The 19,182-nt window shown below is 44.4% G+C and overlaps 1 protein-coding gene across 3 annotated transcripts in view; it reads left to right on the top strand.

Annotated features, from left to right (window-relative positions):
* zeb1b (zinc finger E-box binding homeobox 1b) overlaps positions 1-13,848 on the top strand; it is a 54,956-nt gene extending 41,108 nt beyond the window's left edge. For all 3 annotated transcript variants that reach the window (XM_034861896.1, XM_034861897.1, XM_034861895.1), the window contains 6 exons: positions 4,247-4,405; positions 5,497-5,699; positions 6,347-6,452; positions 6,920-8,628; positions 9,798-9,978; positions 10,721-13,848. In XM_034861896.1, the coding sequence (XP_034717787.1) occupies positions 4,247-4,405; positions 5,497-5,699; positions 6,347-6,452; positions 6,920-8,628; positions 9,798-9,978; positions 10,721-11,430 (3,068 nt within the window). In that variant the 3' untranslated portion in view covers positions 11,431-13,848. The remainder of the gene's footprint in view (positions 1-4,246; positions 4,406-5,496; positions 5,700-6,346; positions 6,453-6,919; positions 8,629-9,797; positions 9,979-10,720) is intronic.
* The last annotated feature ends 5,334 nt before the right edge of the window (positions 13,849-19,182 follow it).

The following is a 19,182-nucleotide window of genomic DNA, read 5'->3' as shown; positions in this document are numbered from 1 at the left end:
TTTTGTTGTTGAAATTCCTCTCCAATGAGTTTCAGCTCAGTCCGTTTCAGTTGCAAGGTCTTGGTTGCACATACGTGTACACACTGAAACCACAGGCCTAACCACCTATTCCCCAGACAATGCTGTCATTTTCAACACTTCTCTCCAGCTGTATCTCCTTGCATAAAGGGAAAGTTGGAGGAAGAATAATGTCATTGGTTTTGGCCAGGGCTCGTGAACATTAAACACTTCAAAAGCATGAGTTACACTGAAACAGCTCAGTGAGCTGGCGGCGCTCTGCAGTTAAGCCTGATCAGGCAGATTTTCTTTTGACTTCACTCATGAGCGCTCACACACACTTCTCTTTCTTGCTCTCTCACTGTCTCTAACCCTCATATCATACATCAAGCAACATCTTTGCTGTGACATTAAGTCGGACTGATGAAACATGGCGAAAGCCAGAGTCTTTTAAACAAACACTTCTCTCATCTCTCTCATCCCTCCGTCTGTTGGTTTCACTCCTGAGAACAGAGAAGTCCCTGGTGCAGCCTTGAAAAGTGACCGCCACCCACTCATCTTCTCCTCAGCGTAGTCAGAGCGCTTCAAATTAAAAGCTTGACACCATTTCTCCTAATAGGCCGTGCTTCAAAACCCAAAAGGTGTTTTTTCAGTGCTTTCCCATTTCTCCTTTCTTCCGCTACTTTTCTTTTTTTTTAACACACCCGATCTTTCTCACTATTTCTCTTGTTCTGCATTCTTCCTCTTGATTATATGGTATCACGGGCACCCTGCTTGCTGTCATTACTCATTCACTCCTAAATGATAGTGGCAGAGCAGCCCAGTGTCTGTGCAGTAAACTACAGCCCGTTTTCCTCTAAGAACAGGCTGACTAACCCCGGAAGATAGAAAGGTAGAGAGAGCGTTGACATGGGAGGGCTTCTCCTTCCTATTTGATTGAGTTGAAGGGCATGATTACCTGCAGGGTGGACCTAAAGAGCTTTGATATCATGAGGCTGCAATGGCACTAAATGACGGCAAAAGAGTTTAACTGAGTGAAAATATAGCCTAAGGCTGTTAGTGGAGTGCTGTACTGCATTATTCCAACCAGCAGTGAAGTTGCTAGGCTCTCACGCACAGTGACACTTAGTATTTCCTCACTGTTAGCCTGACATGTAATGATATTTGATGTTCTTTAGAATCTGTCTCGAATCCATTTGTACATCAGGGACTCTGTGGACACACAGGAACACCTACATTCCTGTGTGCCTTATGTCACCATGTGAGGTTAAAACTGAGCCACCCTTCTGGACAGGAAAGGAAGAATCTCCAGAGGAAGATTGTCCAGTGGAGACACACAGCACAAATACTTGATAGCACTAAGCCAAGGATAAGCAAATCATCCTAGATTTGGAAATACCCTACATGTATTCTCTGACTTCCATCCTGTTGATGGGAGATAACGCACAACATCTTCACTAATGACTCTGGACTATTTGGGCTGTTTGTGCAAATCCTTATCGCTGATGTCTCTCCCATCCAAGATAGAACCTACAAACGGGTCTGGATGCACAACCACAGGAAACGGCGGGGGCAAAGGTTGGCCAGGGCAGGAAATGTTTCATGGGATACCGTTGTATCATGTTGCAGAGATGTGGGAAGAGAAGGATGAGAAAGGAGAGGGGGGAAGAGAGTAGGAGAAAGTGGGTGGTCTGATAATTTTGTTCTTAGACGAACAAAAGTTAGCTTACATTGTAAAATAAAAAAAATAAAAAATCCTTCTTTTTTTTTTTATTGGTACATCAGAGCTGCAACAGAATGTCCTGCTCCAACCTCACGGGGCCTTCGTTCTGGGGTTTTTGAACTGATTTTCCACTTGTGCAGTGGTGCATTCACATCCCTGCGTCAGCACATAAATGGCCTGTGTGATGTTTCATGTCAGGGGAGCAGCCTGATAACACGGAGCCGCCTCAGCGAGGCTGTGAACCCCTCTGACCTCGCTCTGTACTTAACAAAGAGCCGAGAGAGAGACACACACACACACACACACAGAGTAAAAAACAACCGCTTGTCATACCTTTGCACCACATACCCCCAGCTGGGACTCTGCTTCACACACATGCTCGACATTTAGTAGCCTAGAGGTGTGTTTGAGTGTTTAGATGCTGCCTTTGAGCAGTGGATGGGAGCTGAACACAGATCAGCACTTCCTCATGTGCAACAGTGTTTGACAATGTCTTGTCAGCGGCCAACAGAACTGTGAAAAAAATATAAGACAACGTATTAAAGGTGTAATATGTAGTGAGTATCGCTTACTGTGTGTAAACACAGAGAAAGAGAGAGAGTGTGAGAGAGAGGGCGGGAGCAGAGGTCAAGCGAGCTAGAGAGTGAATTAAGAGAGTGAGCACTGCACTGTTATTGCTGGGGGTTACACACCCACATGGGACCCAAAGGCTCTTTACCGACGCCCATAAACGTCTCACACACCGCAAATTGAGAAGAAAAGAGAAAATGTAGGCAGAGGGCTGGGGTCTCTGCTAGTCTCACATTCTCCACAGTGCTGCAAAGGAGGGTCTGGCTAGTCCACATAGCATTCTGGGATGGGAGAACAACGTGCTCTGGTTTATTGGCATTTCTTTAAACCAATCCCAATGGTCGTGGGCAGTGCCAGACGGAGCCCCAGTGCCCCTGCAAAATAGCCTTGGACAGGAGCTGGTTTGGTTTGGTGGAATGTTTGTATGTTCAAACGTTGTTTTTGTCGTGCTGCCTGTACAGACACATTTCTCTTGGGAATTACAGTAATTGATGATTGAGAGGGATCACTTTTGCTTCAGTCTACACATTGTTATTTAGTAAAATCCTAAAATGTCAAACTATTTCTTTAAGTTGGTATTTAAACTTGTCTGGGGGGTGTTGTTGGTCATGTAACAAAAGTTGTGTGATATATAGGGGTTAGCATCCCCCAGACCCTCCACTGTATGATGAGAATTCCACAATTCCACTTTCTCAGCACCTGCTGTGGGCCGTCTGCATTACATACACACGGTCACTAACACACTGCTTTCCCTCTGTATTATCTATTATCTCTGGGTTTTCATCGAATGGTCTTTAATAACCCTAGCAACAAATGACTATTTCATGGCTTTTGTTAAGGTGCACCAGGGGAAGCCAGAGCAGCGCTTTATGTAAGAGCACTGGTATTCACAGTGTGTCGGTGAGTCATGAAGAGCTACACCTGTTACCATCTCCTAGGAGAACACAGCTGGCCCCGTCTTTCAACACACACACAATTCACAAAACACAATTCTCAATTCTCCTCTAAGCTGGAGGAGTGCTTAGATCAATCCGTAAAACATCTGCCCAGTAAACACTACCACAGTATCCACTGTGGTCTAACTTTGCTTTTAGCTGATAGCTCACCCTTGTACTTATTCCCTGTAGTGAATCACATAAGCACACTAACATATCCATAGAGGAATAATGCTTGGTTTAATCGCCGACACACTATACTTGGTTCCGGTATCCACTTCAGGAAGCTCTGGAAGAGCAGAGACAGAAAGAGGGAAGGAAGCTTCTGTGCATCCTAAACTCCATCGTCAGGTTACACTTCCTATGATTCACAGCTTGGTAATTAGTGCTCGTTAGACTCGTTAGCCAGGCTCATGTGATGTGGAGGAAGAGCACGCTCGGCTCCCACACGTAGGCTCTCATTTGCTGGGATATTAAACACAGTAAGAAGGCCAAGCCTCTCCAGAGAGCAGAGCATGATGTGTTAGCATGTGTGCATGCTGCGTAATATCTACCCGCCGCAATACATCAGGACAAGATACATCACCTAATTATCAGTCCCAGTCTCAGCAAGTACCTTACCTAACACTGTGAATAGATGCTTGCCATTCAGTTCTTACAAAGGGCTTGATGCTCATGTAGTAGCCTGTGGCCTTTGATGCTAATTAGTTTTCTCATTCTATTGTGAAGAGCATTCAGGATGTGTTTTCTCTTTTTTTAATTTTTTTTACTGGCGTCACATGCCTCATTCCAGGCTGGGGAACATGCCATGATCAAGAACTTGGACTGTAAGATCAGCTTCAGCTATAATGACGCTCGCTGTGACATTAATGGATTATCACATTTCATATACAAAGGTTAGGGTTTCATATGTGCAGCCTGCGTCGATAGAAAAACATGTACGTCTTGAAATAATGGGGTAATCGATAATGTCTGCTTTTGCAGGCATGACTCTAATCATTGTGTGTTTGTCCCTTCACAGTCAAGGAGGATTGTGTGTCAGATGCTGAGGATGATGTGAGCACAGACGCCCTAGTGGAGGAGATGCTCCAGCAAGGAGACACGGCCGTCATCTACCCAGAAGCCCCAGAGGATGAGCCCCGTCAGGGTACCCCTGACACCAGTGTCCATGACGAGAATGGTACAAGACATCACCACACAGCATTCACAGTCTATTCATGTTATACAAAAAAACTATTGAAACACTCATTGTTGTGTACACATCCCTTTTCAGAATTACTATTATGTGCTTTATGCATTTGCTGCTTTGAATGTCATTTATATCTCTATTAGTAGTGCACACAAGCAATGTGTAGTGCCCCTAATCACGCACGCACACACACCACTATTCAACCCAAGAGCTCAGAGTCACTGAGCTCTCACACTATTACTGCACCTACCCAGTAATTACTCGCCCCCTGGGGATGGCTCTACCTGCTCCCTGTCTCACCTTAGGTGTTAACTCCACCCCATTAACGCCACTCTTCAACATGATTACACACACTGCTATTTGTTAAGTGCAGCTCACTGGGGCCTTTATTGCTCCCAGGCTTTTGGCTTTTACCTGCTACCACAGAGGGGAAAAACAAGAGGGAGGAGGGGAGGGCCGGAGGGAGAGGGGAGGATGAGAAACAGCAACACCTGAGTAAATTTGTCACGTCCGTGCGAGCCCTGACTCACGGCTACCTGGGCGATAGTGTGTGTGCATTCCCATCCCGAGGCCCTCACCTGTCCCGCAGGGGAACTTAATACATCACCTGTTAACAAAGTAATGCTTTACCTGTGTGGGAGCCAGGCATCTGAGACCCTCTGTTCACCAGCTTGGAGCTCGGCAGGCGGCTGTTATTCCTTAACATGCGTGGGTGTTTTTGAAATGCTCCAAATGCACAATAGGCAATCAAATGATGGAATTTGAGGCATGTGAAAGCCCTAATTGCTGGTCAACAACTACAAAAGCAAAACATGAATTCCAGTCCTGCATTAGCAACCCAGCATGCTATTTTTTTACAAGGAAGGAAGGAAGGCATTACTGTGGATCACTAGTAAGCAATTATCCATTTGGTCACCTGGTTGCTGTTTACCTGTGGGGGAGGATCTCTCAGTGATTGGTGGACTAACAGATGAGTGTTACTGTGGCATCAAAGAACCCTCCCCATTGACCCATCCCCCCCCAACTCACACATAGGTCATTACACCACTCAGTTCTTGTGTTTCCCCCCCCCCCCCCCCCAGGAACTCCTGATTCCTTCTCTCAGCTACTCACCTGCCCGTACTGCGCACGTGGCTACAAGCGTTACAGCTCCCTGAAAGAGCACATCAAGTACCGGCACGAGAAGACCGAGGAGAGCTTCAACTGCCCCGAGTGCAGCTACAGCTTCGCATACCGAGCTCAACTGGAGAGGCACATGACAGTCCACAAGAGCGGAAGGGATCAGGTAAAAACGGACTGACAGACTGGTCAGGACTGGATACCAATCAAACAGACAAATCTCCAATCTGATATCTTCAAATACTATAATGATTTGAATATTCTTATCTGCTCTTCTGAGTTGTAAGTTGAAATGCAGTTTTTGGCTAACGTAATTACCTAATGCAGCTAGATGATTTGTAAATCCCTGAATTCTCTATTAAGAGCATACTACACAGTCTGGTACTATAATAATAAAGTCTACTCATTAACGTAAAACATTTTGCAAGATTGACTGAAACCAGTTAGTGAGAAACTAGTACACATTTAATATATTTAGTTTGAAAGATATTCTCTGCTTCAGTTTAATATTCTAATATTTTTTAGTCTAAGCAAATAGTCAGTGTGGCTGGATAACTTGTGATGGGTTTCAGTAGCATACTACTTCTGTAGTGCTGTAGTAATTATACACCGTGAAGAAGTGATTCTGAATGATGCAAACCTACATGGAGGCTTAGTCCCGTTTCTTTGGCAGCTTGCTTCCAAACATGATAAATAAACAAGAACTTTTGCCCTCGATTGATTAATGACATTGTGACATGAATTAGTAGCAGTTCAAAGGTTGTGTTTTCATTGTGTGTCTCACTGCATGTCCCCTCTCCCCTCGTCTGACAGAGACACATCACACAGTCGGGAGGCAATCGTAAATTCAAGTGCACTGAATGTGGCAAAGCATTTAAATACAAGCACCATCTGAAGGAGCACCTACGCATCCACAGCGGTGAGTGGACAACCCCTGTCACCATGGCAGCATTTTTGTGTGTGTGTGTGTGTGTGTGTGCATGTGAGAAGGTCTACTGTAAACATTTTTGCCATGATTCTCTGTTGGCCTCAGATGTTTCAGTGTCCATTGAACCAATATTATATTATTATATAATATATATTTATGTTTAGCCAATTCCCCTGCATTCCCTTCAATGTTTTTCAGCCCATTGTGTGCTCTTCCTTAACGTGCCATAATTGTGTTTCTTTTGGCATTATGGGACAGCAATTAGAGAAGGGCAATTCCCAATGGTGCCATTACATCAACGTTTAAGCATCATTGAAATGCATTAGAGCTTTTTCCTACCGCACTGCTCATAGCTGGGTTTGCTCATTTAGCTTCATTCACTAATGGAAATCTGTTTCTCTTTCTTCCCCCGCCCTCTATCTTTCCCTCTCTGTTATACACATTGTGGTTTCATTCAGGAGAGAAACCCTACGAGTGCTCCAACTGCAAGAAGCGCTTCTCCCACTCAGGCTCCTACAGCTCCCACATCAGCAGTAAGAAGTGCATCGGCATCATCTCATTTAACGGCAGACCGCGCCAGGGGAACGCAAAAACCCAGGCCCAGGGTCCATCGCCAGTGTCCCCCACGCCCCCCTCAGTCCTGCGCACCCAGATTAGGGAGAAGCTGGAGCACAGCAAGCCCCTGCAGGAGCAGCTGCCACTCAATCAGATCAAGACCGAGCCTGTGGACTACGAGTACAAGCCAACAGTGATGACATCCCCATCTATGGCAGCCCTGAACGGGGGGGTTTTCAGTGGAGGTGCTGCAGCTCCTCTACAGGGCACAGTGCAGGCCGTGGTCTTGCCCACTGTGGGGTTGGTGTCACCCATCAGCATCAATCTGGCAGACCTGCAGAATGCTCTAAAAGTGGCGGTGGACGGTAACATAATTCGCCAGGTGCTGGAAAACAATGCCAAAGGTCAGGGGCACTCGGGGAACTCTGGGTTAACCACTGGAATGCTCCATCCTGGACAGCAGCAGCTCATCTCAGCCATCAGTCTGCCTATTGTGGGTCAGGATGGAAATGCAAAAATTATTATAAACTACAGTTTGGACCCCAACCAGGGCCAGCTCACTGCCCATAACCTAAAGAAAGAGCCTGAGCCAACATCACCAGGTCAGACCAACATTGACAACTTCAAGTCCCAGAAACTCCCAGAGGATCTAACCATCAGAGGTGCCAGGCCCAATAAGACTAAAGATAAAGAGGAAAAGACCACTAAAACGTGTCTCCTGTGTGATAACTGTCCCGGCGGGCTGGAAGCACTCCATGCCCTTAAGCACTGCAAGAAGGATGGTCTCAGGCTGAACGGAGCAGGCCTGGAGTCTGAGTCTGCTGTCGCTGCCTTACTGTCAGAGGGAGGACTTTGTAACCAGCCCAAGAACCTGTTGTCCTTGCTCAAGGCCTACTTTGCCCTAAATGCAGAGCCCACCAAGGATGAGCTGGCTAAGATCTCTGACTCAGTCAGCCTGCCAACCCATGTTGTAAAGAAGTGGTTTGACAAAATGCAAGAGGGTCAGATATCACTGGGTGCCCCAACACCTCCCTCTGAGGAAGAGGACACCTGTGAAGCTAACAGTGTAGTGTCTCTGGTCCCAGGGAAGAACATGGTCAATTTGAGCCCTTCCATGACCCAGGACAGCCCTACAGAAGCCACTCCAGCAGAGGTCAACGGCACTCACAGCTCGCCGGACCCTCCGTCGCCACTAAACCTGAGAGCTGGCAGTCCTGTCCCAGGCCAGTCTCCCTTGAGCACTGAGGGACCCCTAGACCTGTCGCTGCCAAAGCCCACCAGAGAGGAAGCGGAGAGAGGGATAGCTAAAGCCTGCGCTCACCACTTCCCTTCCTCTGGCTCTACCAATGCGGATGAACCTCTAAACTTAACTTGCACAAAGAAAGAGGCATCGGCCCTCTCAGCCATGGGCCCCAGCCCCATCGCACTGTACGCCAGCCAGCCAAGTGCCAAACCCCTCGACATTGTGACCACAATGCAATGCCTGAGGGCACTAGCCACTAACAACAAACAGACTATCCTGATCCCCCAGCTGGCTTACACCTATACCACTACAGCCAACAGCCCGGCGGGGACGGAGACGCAGGAAACCATCCACCTCAATGGAGTAAAGGTTTGCAGCCAATTACATTACTGTATTTAGCTTCTGTCTTTGTTTAAAGTAAACTTTAACATTTTCTGACATATGTTTACATTAATTGTTGCCTAGAGTTGGAGAGTGTCTTATATCTGTATGCTAAATATCAAGCTACAGCCAGCAGCCAGTTGGCTTGGCACTGGCTCTGTCCAAAGTTAACACAACTTGCCTATGTTCACAGCTTTTCTTAGCTTCATTCTCTAGATTCCCCGGATCAGGTCTGACAATAAAGTTGTTCTTTATACTATAATGTTGCTAGAGTCAGGACATCAGGACAGCCACAGCAAACAGGTCTGACTCTGAATTCTTTCCTGCACTGTTTGTGAATCATTTGGTTCTGTGCCTATGTGGTAGCCATTTTGAGAAGCAAGTGGGTTGGAATCAAGTTGGCTTTTCTCTTTTTGGAGCGATCAGTTATACCCTCCAGTCCAGATCATTACTTCTTATTGTTCAAAACCACCAGAACATGATAGATAGTGTGACTCCATCCTAAATGTAATCAATAAGTCATATATAGAAATGTCAGAATTCAGCTCTTTGTAAAAATGATAGCCCCTAATAGTTCTTTATTGTGCAGACACCTAATGGGCCCATAATGATGGATGTAGATTTTCCATGGTTGTATGAGTGATCTTCCTGGGCTGTCACCCAGAGGACATGAGGCTGCACTTTACTGCAGAGCCCCTATTGATCTGCTGGAATCTGTTTAAACGACACACCTCAGCCTGCCTCATTGATTTATTGTTGTTGTATTATACCTTCGTGTTAAGTGGATTGGCATAGACCTGCCTTGTAAAAAAAAAAGAGCTCTGTGTATATATCGTCTCCTTAATATTGACCCACATCCACTTTCACTGCATCAGTAGATGAGTTTAACCAGGCCAGGGACAGGGGAAATCTGTAGGTGTGCTCATACAGCGTAAGTGAACAGTATAGTTACGTTTTGGGCCGAGGAAAAGATTGCTCATCCATAATGTGAAAATTCAGCGTGATTTTACTTTCACAACTGCCTCAAGAGAGCTAGGAGTAGGAAATGACACACACATACACACGTTGTTTACGAGTACTGGTACTTTTCTGAGTCATTCCATTGTCAAGCATTCTGAATTCTAACCAATACATCTGGGATTTCTCACATTCTCCAGGAGGAGAAACACGACACAGGCTCAGAGGGCGTGTCCACCGTAGAGGAGCAGAACGACTCCGACTCGGGCCCTCCAAGGAAGAAGATGAAGAAGACGGACAGCGGCATGTACGCCTGCGACCTGTGCGACAAGATATTCCAGAAGAGCAGCTCGCTGCTGAGACACAAATACGAACACACAGGTAAATTCATACTCTCATGTTTTCTCTGGGACTATACCCAAAAACGGCCAGAAGTCACATATGGACCACAAAATTCCCAGAACCGGAACTTGTCTCAACATCCCACGCTGTTGGGTCTTGGGAAAGATGAGTCATAGTGTGAGTGAAGGGGGGATTTTGAGCTACAGTGCAACGAAGGGTGGACACCTCCATTCCAGCAGGTATTACTCAACATGCACAGAAGAGGTCTGAGAATTTCTTTCCGCCAACTCCCCACCTCTACACTGCCAGCTTCCCATGTGACGCCCCAAATGTTGCAAGAGGCGAGCTCTGGTAGTGATTTGGATTGCTCTAAGATGATGACTCCGTGGCCAAGTGTAGGTCAACGCTCTCAGAGGCGTTTCATTTTTTTTTTCTTTAGTACTCCGATACCTGGCTTGCAAACACATTTTTCAGCTCCAAATGACCTCATCTTAGATGAAACTAGCTGTTCCCTGCCTGGATAAAGTTTCCTTGAAGGTTTGCAAGCGCAAATGTTGTGATGTTGTTGTATTGTTTTGAAAGGTTCTCCGTGGAAACACTGATGATAGATACTGTTATGGGCCTCTCCTTAAACGCTGCAACATGGGAGGATTCACTGCGATTGCACTGGAGTGTTTTTTTGTTTGTTTACCATCTATGTCCGTGCCTTTTTGCTCAACGGCATTTCCATTTTCCCTTAAACAGAGGTGTTGATGCGCATTTATTTTCTCTTCCTCTGCAGGGAAACGGCCTCACGAGTGTGGCATCTGCAGCAAGGCCTTCAAACACAAACACCACTTGATCGAACACATGCGGCTCCACTCGGGGGAGAAGCCTTACCAGTGTGACAAGTGCGGCAAGCGCTTCTCCCACTCGGGCTCCTACTCCCAACACATGAACCACCGCTACTCCTACTGCAAGAAGGAGACGCAGGGCCAAGGCGAAGGCCGCGAGAGCCCCGAGGCGTACGGCGAGGCCCCGGCCGAGATGGAGGCCCTGGGCCGGGCGCAGCAGCACCTGGCCGCCACCCAGCTGGACCTGGACGAGCGAGGGAGCAGCACCAGAGAGGATGAGGAGAGCGAGGAAGAGGAGGAGGAGGATGGTGTGGTGGACATGGACGATATTCAGGTGGTGCAGATAGGGGACGAAGGAGGGGATGAGGAGGAGGAGGAAGAAGAAGAGAGGAATGGGAAGGAGATAGAGAGAGTGTTTGTGGAGTTAGGAGAGGAGGAGAAGACAGAAGTCGAGGTGGAAGAGAAAGAAGAGGAGGCTGACACAAGGCAGGCAGTGTTGCTCGGGAGCATTCGGGAAGAGAAAGAAGTCCAGATGGATACAGAAGAGGGGCGGATGGAAGAGGGGGAGGTGACAGAGGAGAGCGGAGGCGAGACACACAAGAACACAGTTTCTGAAGAGCAGAACCCGACGCCGCAGGAGAAAGGAGATACTGACTGAGAGAGGAATCCGACTCTTCCGTGAGACACAATCAGATTCCTCCTCTCCCCGTGCAGAGGAAGAACGCAGGAGATGATGTCTGGTCACTCTGACAGTCCATTTCAGTTCACTACTGTGTAGAAATCCAGGTGTGCCTGAAAAAATACTAGTGACTTTTCCGCAGGAGAACGGTTTTCTCACTGCTAGAAAAAAAATCAGTTTGTAAAGAAAAAAGATGAAGATGAACACAAATTTTAACAAACGAAGGAAATGCATTATACAGACTTTGGAAGCTAGAGCCGACACGTTTTAGATAATGTTTTATTACTAAAACACCTTGGGTCTTTTCTTTTTATCAGTGTTACTAATTTTATCACTCATATTTTAACCTTTAAAAGTTGTACAGTTGGGAGATATTTCTATACCTTTTTATTGCCAATGAACAAAAAAGTCAGTATTTTATTAAGTTGGAAGGAAAATAAGAAAAATCCTGTGCACTACAAATGGCTTGGTTTACCTATGGATTGAGCAGTTGAGTCGTGATCTCTACCCTTCAGTATTACCGCACTAGATATACCACGCCATCACGCTAGCAAATGTTAGCATTACGTTTCTTTTTGATGTTCTTTTGATTGGATTGTGAGCCTTAAGAAGAAAAACAATGGAGAGCGGACTGGGCTTTTCCCGTCGTCAATTACTTCCTTTTAGACTTTTAGGCTCATTGTTGTTAAAGTTTCTTTTACAAATCAGTGTTTCATAGGAATAGTTTGACATTTGGGAAATGTACTTTGTTCTGTTTTTAAGGAGAGTTAGATGAGAAGATCAAACCCACATAACTGTCCAATAAATATACAGCTACAGCCGCCAGCCACTTAGCTTAGCTTAGCATGAGCACGGGAACAGGGGGAAACAGCTGGCGTTCATGGCTTTCGAACAAACGTGGCAGTTGGTCAAGGCCGAACCCCCCGCCTTTACCTCGTATCGTATTCCAAACGACAATCATGGTCTGTTTTGAAATCCGTGAGCAGACAACCCCATGTGACGGGTTCGTCCAATCAGGTGCAGCCATCGGGTGTAGCTAATTTTCTTTGCATGTCAGTGGTCAGTGAAAAGAAACTGAAAACTGCTGGTGGCAAGCCCACTGCCATGCAATGCTGGGAAGTGGGGCGACACCTGCCGTGAAAACAACGGCTACATGGACACGTTCCTTTTAGACCACCAGGGGGAAAAAGCAACATATATTATATTGTAATTCATTCCCAAGCAAGCTGCTCAGACTAATCGCAGTCAACCGCATTTGGTCTCTCTGCTTCTACTGCACGACGCGCAGGCAGTCAGTCGTCGTGATGATGTCAACAATGTTCAAATGACGTCAGGTGGCGCATCTAGCAACTTTTGGAGCTTGTGCTAGCCACCTTCATTAGAAAAGAGTTGGCAACACTGGTTGTAACTTCCAGAAAGAGCCAGGCAAGTTGTTTTTACGCATCTAGTATTTAGCTGCACGTTTACCCGACAGATAGGAGAGTGGTATTAATCTTCTCATCTAATTCTCATCTAGCGAGAAAATAAGCATATTAAAAATGAATTCAAAAAATGTCAAACTGTTGCTTTAAATGTTCAGAGCGAGCACGGGATTTGGAAAACGGTCCCCTCCCTATGCCTACAAACCACTCCGAGCCATATGCAAAAAAATCAAACTAGAACAAGAGAAACATGCATATCAAAAGTGCCATTGAATATTGCTGTTGAAGCTAAGCAGCTACGATCAGGTATTGCCGGATCCTAAAGATCAACCAATGAACCGGAATACTGTTGTCTTTGGCTTGCCGAGTTTAGCCTACCACATATTCATGTTTCCTAGATTTTAGAGAAGTTGCTTTTATTTCTAATCCGAGCAGCTAAAAGAATTACAATGCACATGTGTTCCAATGGATGATGATGATGATGATGATGAAGTATGATTTCTAATTGTTGTGTCCTGCCTTTGCAAAGCTTATTCAGTGCACTTGTTTAACACACCATGAAATGCTCAGATGTGTCTTCAGGTAACAAAACGTAGGCAAATATGAATCCCGGGAGTATAATTCAACCATGTGTTTACCTGTCAGTATTATTGTTTGTCCCTTATGTTGTTTTATGTTCTGTTTCAGTGTGTGTACTGTACGTTTTCAGCAATGGCAGTATTATCCCCACCACCACGGAGATGGGTGTGTCTGTTTAGTCATAGAGAACTTTTATATTTATGTTTCTTATTTTTTATATTTCTTTATGGTTATTTATTTCACTATCCAGTGTACAATACTGTAGTTTGTATTAATACGATAATATATTTTAGTATGGATAAAAGATTCAAAGGCAAACAACTACAAGTCTGGAAAAATGAGACTCCAGCATACTGAAGTATGTTTTTCGAACAAATTAAATTACGTTTTCCTTGGGTAAAAAACTCGCGCCCTGCAAGCCTGAAAATTGGAACCTGTGACCTCTGTGCATCCATTCTCATGTTAGTTTTCTTTCCCCTCTCTAATATGAAGCTACTGAACTTTTGAAAACTAATCGTATGTCTAATAGCATGAGTGTGGCCTGTTTTATTGAAGGATTACCCTTAACCACACAAACTGTCCTTTTTTTTGCCAAGCCAAAATAATATTGACGTTTGTTCTTTGTTTTTATTTGTGCCAATTTGTTACTTTTTTTGTCAGTGCCACACCCACTTGTATATGCCCCTCCTTCCTTTTAACACCCTCATCTTTTTATAGTGATTGTTTTTTGTTTGTTTTCTTTTTTTTGTTAATTTTTTTATGACTCCCCATCTCACAATAAAATACATCAATTACAAGATGCTGGGTTTGTGATGATATTCTTATAAAAGTTTTAAAATCACATGTTAAGATGTTGCTTGTACTGCAATATTCAAGTTAATGTTACTACTAATTATCCCATAAGGGACCAGGGAAGAAATGTAAAAAGAAAGTGGGGGACATACCATAATTAACATGTTAGACCCTGGGCATCTTAACCAGCTCCAAAAAACATGTGGCATCTTCTTAAGATGTCTTTACTTTTTGATGAGGAGTACACACAACACACAAAACATGAGATGATGAAGAATAAAGAAGTAAAGCCAATGCCATCAGAACAACAGGGTTAAAGAAAAAGTTTCACATTTTGTGAAAAAAAAGGCTTCTTTCCTTTAAGATCAATAGAGTGCTAAATATGAAGCTACAGCCAGCAGCTAGTTAGCTTAGCTTAGCAGAGACTGGGAGACCAGGAGGTGACTAGACCCCGCCACACAATAAAGAGAGTGTAATGTGTAAGATAGGCTGTATTAATACTTTTTATTTTAGGCAGAGCCCTGCTAGCTGTTTCCAGCAGCTGGTTAGCTGAGCTAGTGGTAAAGCTAACCGTCTTTTTAATCAACTGCTGGCTGTAGCAGCTTATTTAGCATACCGACAGTCTCATCTAAACCTAAAGAAAGCCAAAGAGCTTAGATCCTAAAAGAAAATCAAGCTACTCTTTTCACCTAAACTCCATTATAGGTACTGTATATATAAATAAAGCATCAGTGAATGATAACACATTTCAGTCTGGTCTGCCTGTTAGCAGCCCAGCCCAAGGTCAACCCTATTGATCCAGATTAGGTTTCCTGCCCCCCTCACCCCCCGGCCTCTCCACCAGCATTAATTAGTAATGGAATGGACTAAAAATCCATAGTCTGTTGAGGAGTTGAACATGATACAATAGCTGGTGAACATATTTGATAGTTCTCTCTTTCTCTTATGGTTTTTATCTTCCCAGAAGCACTGCCTCTGCCTTCAAAGGATAGTTTTTGGGGGGCATTTTAGGAAAGTACTTAAGTCTTAAGAAGGGAAAGCAGGTGCGACTGGGCCAGGATTCAACATGCCACAGCCTCTCTCTGTCCACGGGTTGGAGTCAGTCTTTAACTACCTGAGCTTGCAGGAGAGTGTTTCTAAGTGCATCTTTGGGGAATGCAGTGTGACAGAGAGGGTTTGACTCTGTCATAATGTTGGATGGGTCCCAAGAGACACTTGCCAGAGGGGGTTGGTGGTGGAATAATGCTTTATAGGACAGATCACACCATAACATTACCGTGTCAAACTGTTCCAACAGCATCTTGTAATTGTGCCTATTATAAATGTCTTTAACAGTGGTAACAGCAGCACAGAAGCACCGCTCTGAAACTCCAAAGAGGTCAAAGAGTGTGTAGCCTGTGGCTGCATGTTCAGGATGCGGGGCCGTTTTACAGGCTTTCGGTCCAATCCGCGACTTAAAGCCAAGATATTGCCATATGTTCTGCTGGGCTCAGCATTTCAAAGGAAAATTGAAAAGCTATAACTGCTAAGAGGATGTGGAGTGCTCTTGCCAATAATGGTGCAAAAGCCTGATGAAGTATCATGGCTGCCGGGACTCTGACACCAAGCCAAACCCGCGGGGCTGAAGCTCCCCGGGGAAATTTAGAGAAAAGCCAAGAGGAGGAGGAGGAAAGAAAAGCCTGCTCTCAGGAAATAGCAGTCACTTAAATATCATGTTCATTTACTCAACCACTAAATAGCAGAATGTACACAGAGATCTGTGTGTGTGTGTGTGTGTGCTTATAAAGGGGCGGGTTAATATGTCACTTCATTTGACAAATGGCTGTTTCAGAGCTCCATTTTTAACCCGCTGCTCAGCATAAGCTCATATGTACACGTCCATCTGAAAATCTATTTATTATTTATATTGCTGGTCTTTACGATAGACTTGTTGAACGAACAATTACACATTCAAGTCACAATCAAAACTTGACGTGCTTAACATAACAGAGAGTTTCCCATACATAGGTGCTACTTGGGCGCACCACCCAGGTAGATAAAATCCAAATTTGATTTTCTTTCCCAACAACAATGTATTTTAATAGCACACACAGATAGCTGCCCTCCAGCCCTCCCCCTCGTGAAGTTGCGTGCCGTGTGCATGACAGCGGTGACGTTACGTTAGCAGTAGCATGCTGCTAGTGGTCTCAATGTGGGATTAACTGTAATAAAAACCCAGAAACACCGCAGCCACGCTGCTTTGAAAGCTCCCTAAACGTCATTTATCAAAGTCTGGTTGTTATCTTAAGAATGGAGCTAGCTAACTAACCGGCGACGACCGGGGCTAACCGCTAACGGTTGCTAACCGAGCCCTCACTCCTCCGTGCCTGTATCCCTTAACTGAACCCGAGACCGAATAAAACGCTTCATTTTTTTGTCTGTAAAATTTTGTATCTACAACTTGGAGGTGTTTGAATGACAGAAATCTGCTCAAATAAGATTTTAGTGAGTGCAACAGAACATGTAACGTTAGCTATAGTACAAAACAGAGATTAATACAATCCAAAAACCAAATATAATGAACAAGAATTTACTTTAGATATCCCCATTGGCACACAAAAAAACATTTAATTGACAAAGCACATCATGGCTACACTTTTTTTGTCAATTGTTTAAAATGGAACAGGCAACTTGATTTATTTTAGCAGAATACTGAAAACAGCAGAAAAGCAGAACTGAGTAGGTTAAATTGCAATATCTCTTTAACACAAGTTATATCTCATTATTACAATATTTAACAACGTTAGGGCATATCACACATTTTCCTCATATGATAAAGCCCTAAGAACGACCCTGAAATTGTGTCAGACGCACCGTAGTGTTGCACAATTTTTAATCTGTACCATCTTCTGTATAATCAAGTCTAATTTGTTAAATATGTAAATCGTTTTTTCTTTTTAAATTATCTGATAATGTTATGGAGTCCTTGTTTTCACCTATGTTAGACTAGTTTCTAAGTGAACCCATTATTACTGAACCCGGCCATCACGTGGCACGTCTTTATATCCTGCACAACCCAGTAAATGATCTACCGGTTGGAAACACTGTAACAAAAGTACGGTACGCCCTGCGACTTCAGATAACACATGCAAACAGGCAACACACAAGCTAATTAAGAAAACATCTTCATTCATTTGACAACACATGCGCAGCATTTAGCAAACACACTGCAAATACACACAACACAACCAGATCCATAACGCGCTGCAGATACAGAAAAAATACAAAAAAAGCACAAACCATGAAAAAAACCTCTAGGGGGAGTGTTAAGTGGAACAGCTTGATTTTTGACCGCACGGTGGGAGAGAGAGAGACAGAGAGACAGAGAGAGAGAGAGAGAGACAGACAGACAGAGACACAGAGAGAGAGAGACAGACAGAGACACAGAGAGAGAGAGAGAGAGAGAGACAGAGACAGAGAGAGAGAGACTGAGTTCAATCTCAGAATGATGTGCCCCGTTGTTAAACAGTGTGCAACTGCTTGGAGGTCATAGACTGTAAATATTAAGTCTATGTTTGAGATATGTTTTCTCTCGTTTGGTGGGTGTGTCTCTAGTTCATTGGCTCAGGTCAGAGGGGATACCCAATCAGCAGAGACGTGTCGGTAAACTTCTTTACTTTTCTTAATTTGCTTGTGTTTTGTCTATCTGCATTTGTTTTCTCAAAGGTCCCATGGCAGGAAAATTTCACTTTATGAGTTTTTTTTAACATTAAAATGAGTACCCCCAGCCTGCCTATGGCCCCCCAGTGGCTAGCAACATAGCCCTGGGTATCCTGCTCTGCCTTTGAGAAAATTTAAAGCTCAGATGGGCTGATCTGGAATCTTGCCCCTTATTACCTCATAAGGATCAAGGTTACCTCGCCTTTCTCTGCCCGCCCAGAGAATTTGGCTCACCCATGAGAGAGAGACATCATGGCTTTCAAACGAGCAAGTGGCAGTTGGTCAAGGCCACACCCCCAGCCTCCACCTTGCCCCCCCCCTCTCCTCCTCAAAAGCTACAGACTCAGAAATAACACATACTAAGGAAAGCTCATTGTTGGACTGGCTCTAGTGGCTGGAATTCTGTACCAAGGCTGAATTTTGGGAAAGTGACTTCAGATACAGTATTAGGGGACCCCTAAGGTCTATATAAAAGAGACGTCAGATACAGTATTAGGGGACCACTAAGGTCTATATAAAAGAGACTTCAGATACAGTATTAGGGGACCACTAAGGTCTATATAAAAGAGACTTCAGATACAGTATTAGGAGACCACTAAGGTCTATATAAAAGAGACTTCAGATACAGTATTAGGAGACCACTAAGGTCTATATAAAAGAAACTTCATATACAGTATTAGGGACCACTAAGGTCTATATAAAAGAGACTTCAGATACAGTATTAGAGGACCACTAAGGTCTATATAAAAGAGACTTCAGATACAGTATTAGGGGACCACTAAGGTCTATATAAAAGAGACTTCAGATACAGTATTAGGGGACCACTAAGGTCTAGTATTAGATCACTTTGCAGAGCCACGCTCGCTGAATCCGGAGCTTAGCGGCGCCCAAGACGACTGTGATAGTTTAAAGAAAATGCAAACAACCCATGACCGTTTTTTCTCCTATCCACGAGTGTATGTTCCTGTTGCGACAAACGCAGGAGCTACATACTGGAAATCAGGATTTATCCTAGAAATGTACTTGCATTGCTCCAGACCAGTCCAAAATTGAAATCACATGAATTTCTCATTATGAAAAGCCAAAAGGAATGGATATGTCCCCTATCTGGTTTGCTTCAGGACATAAAAATGTCACCAATAATACCTTTACAGATGTTATACTAATACCTTTAACAGATGTTTAAGCTTCTGCCACTTTGGAACAGTGGCTCTTCACTTTGTGTCATCCTGATTCCTTT

This window comes from Etheostoma cragini, chromosome 22 (genome assembly GCF_013103735.1).
Source record: "Etheostoma cragini isolate CJK2018 chromosome 22, CSU_Ecrag_1.0, whole genome shotgun sequence".
NCBI lineage: Eukaryota > Metazoa > Chordata > Actinopteri > Perciformes > Percidae > Etheostoma > Etheostoma cragini.
This window is presented reverse-complemented; position numbering and strand designations above follow the sequence as displayed.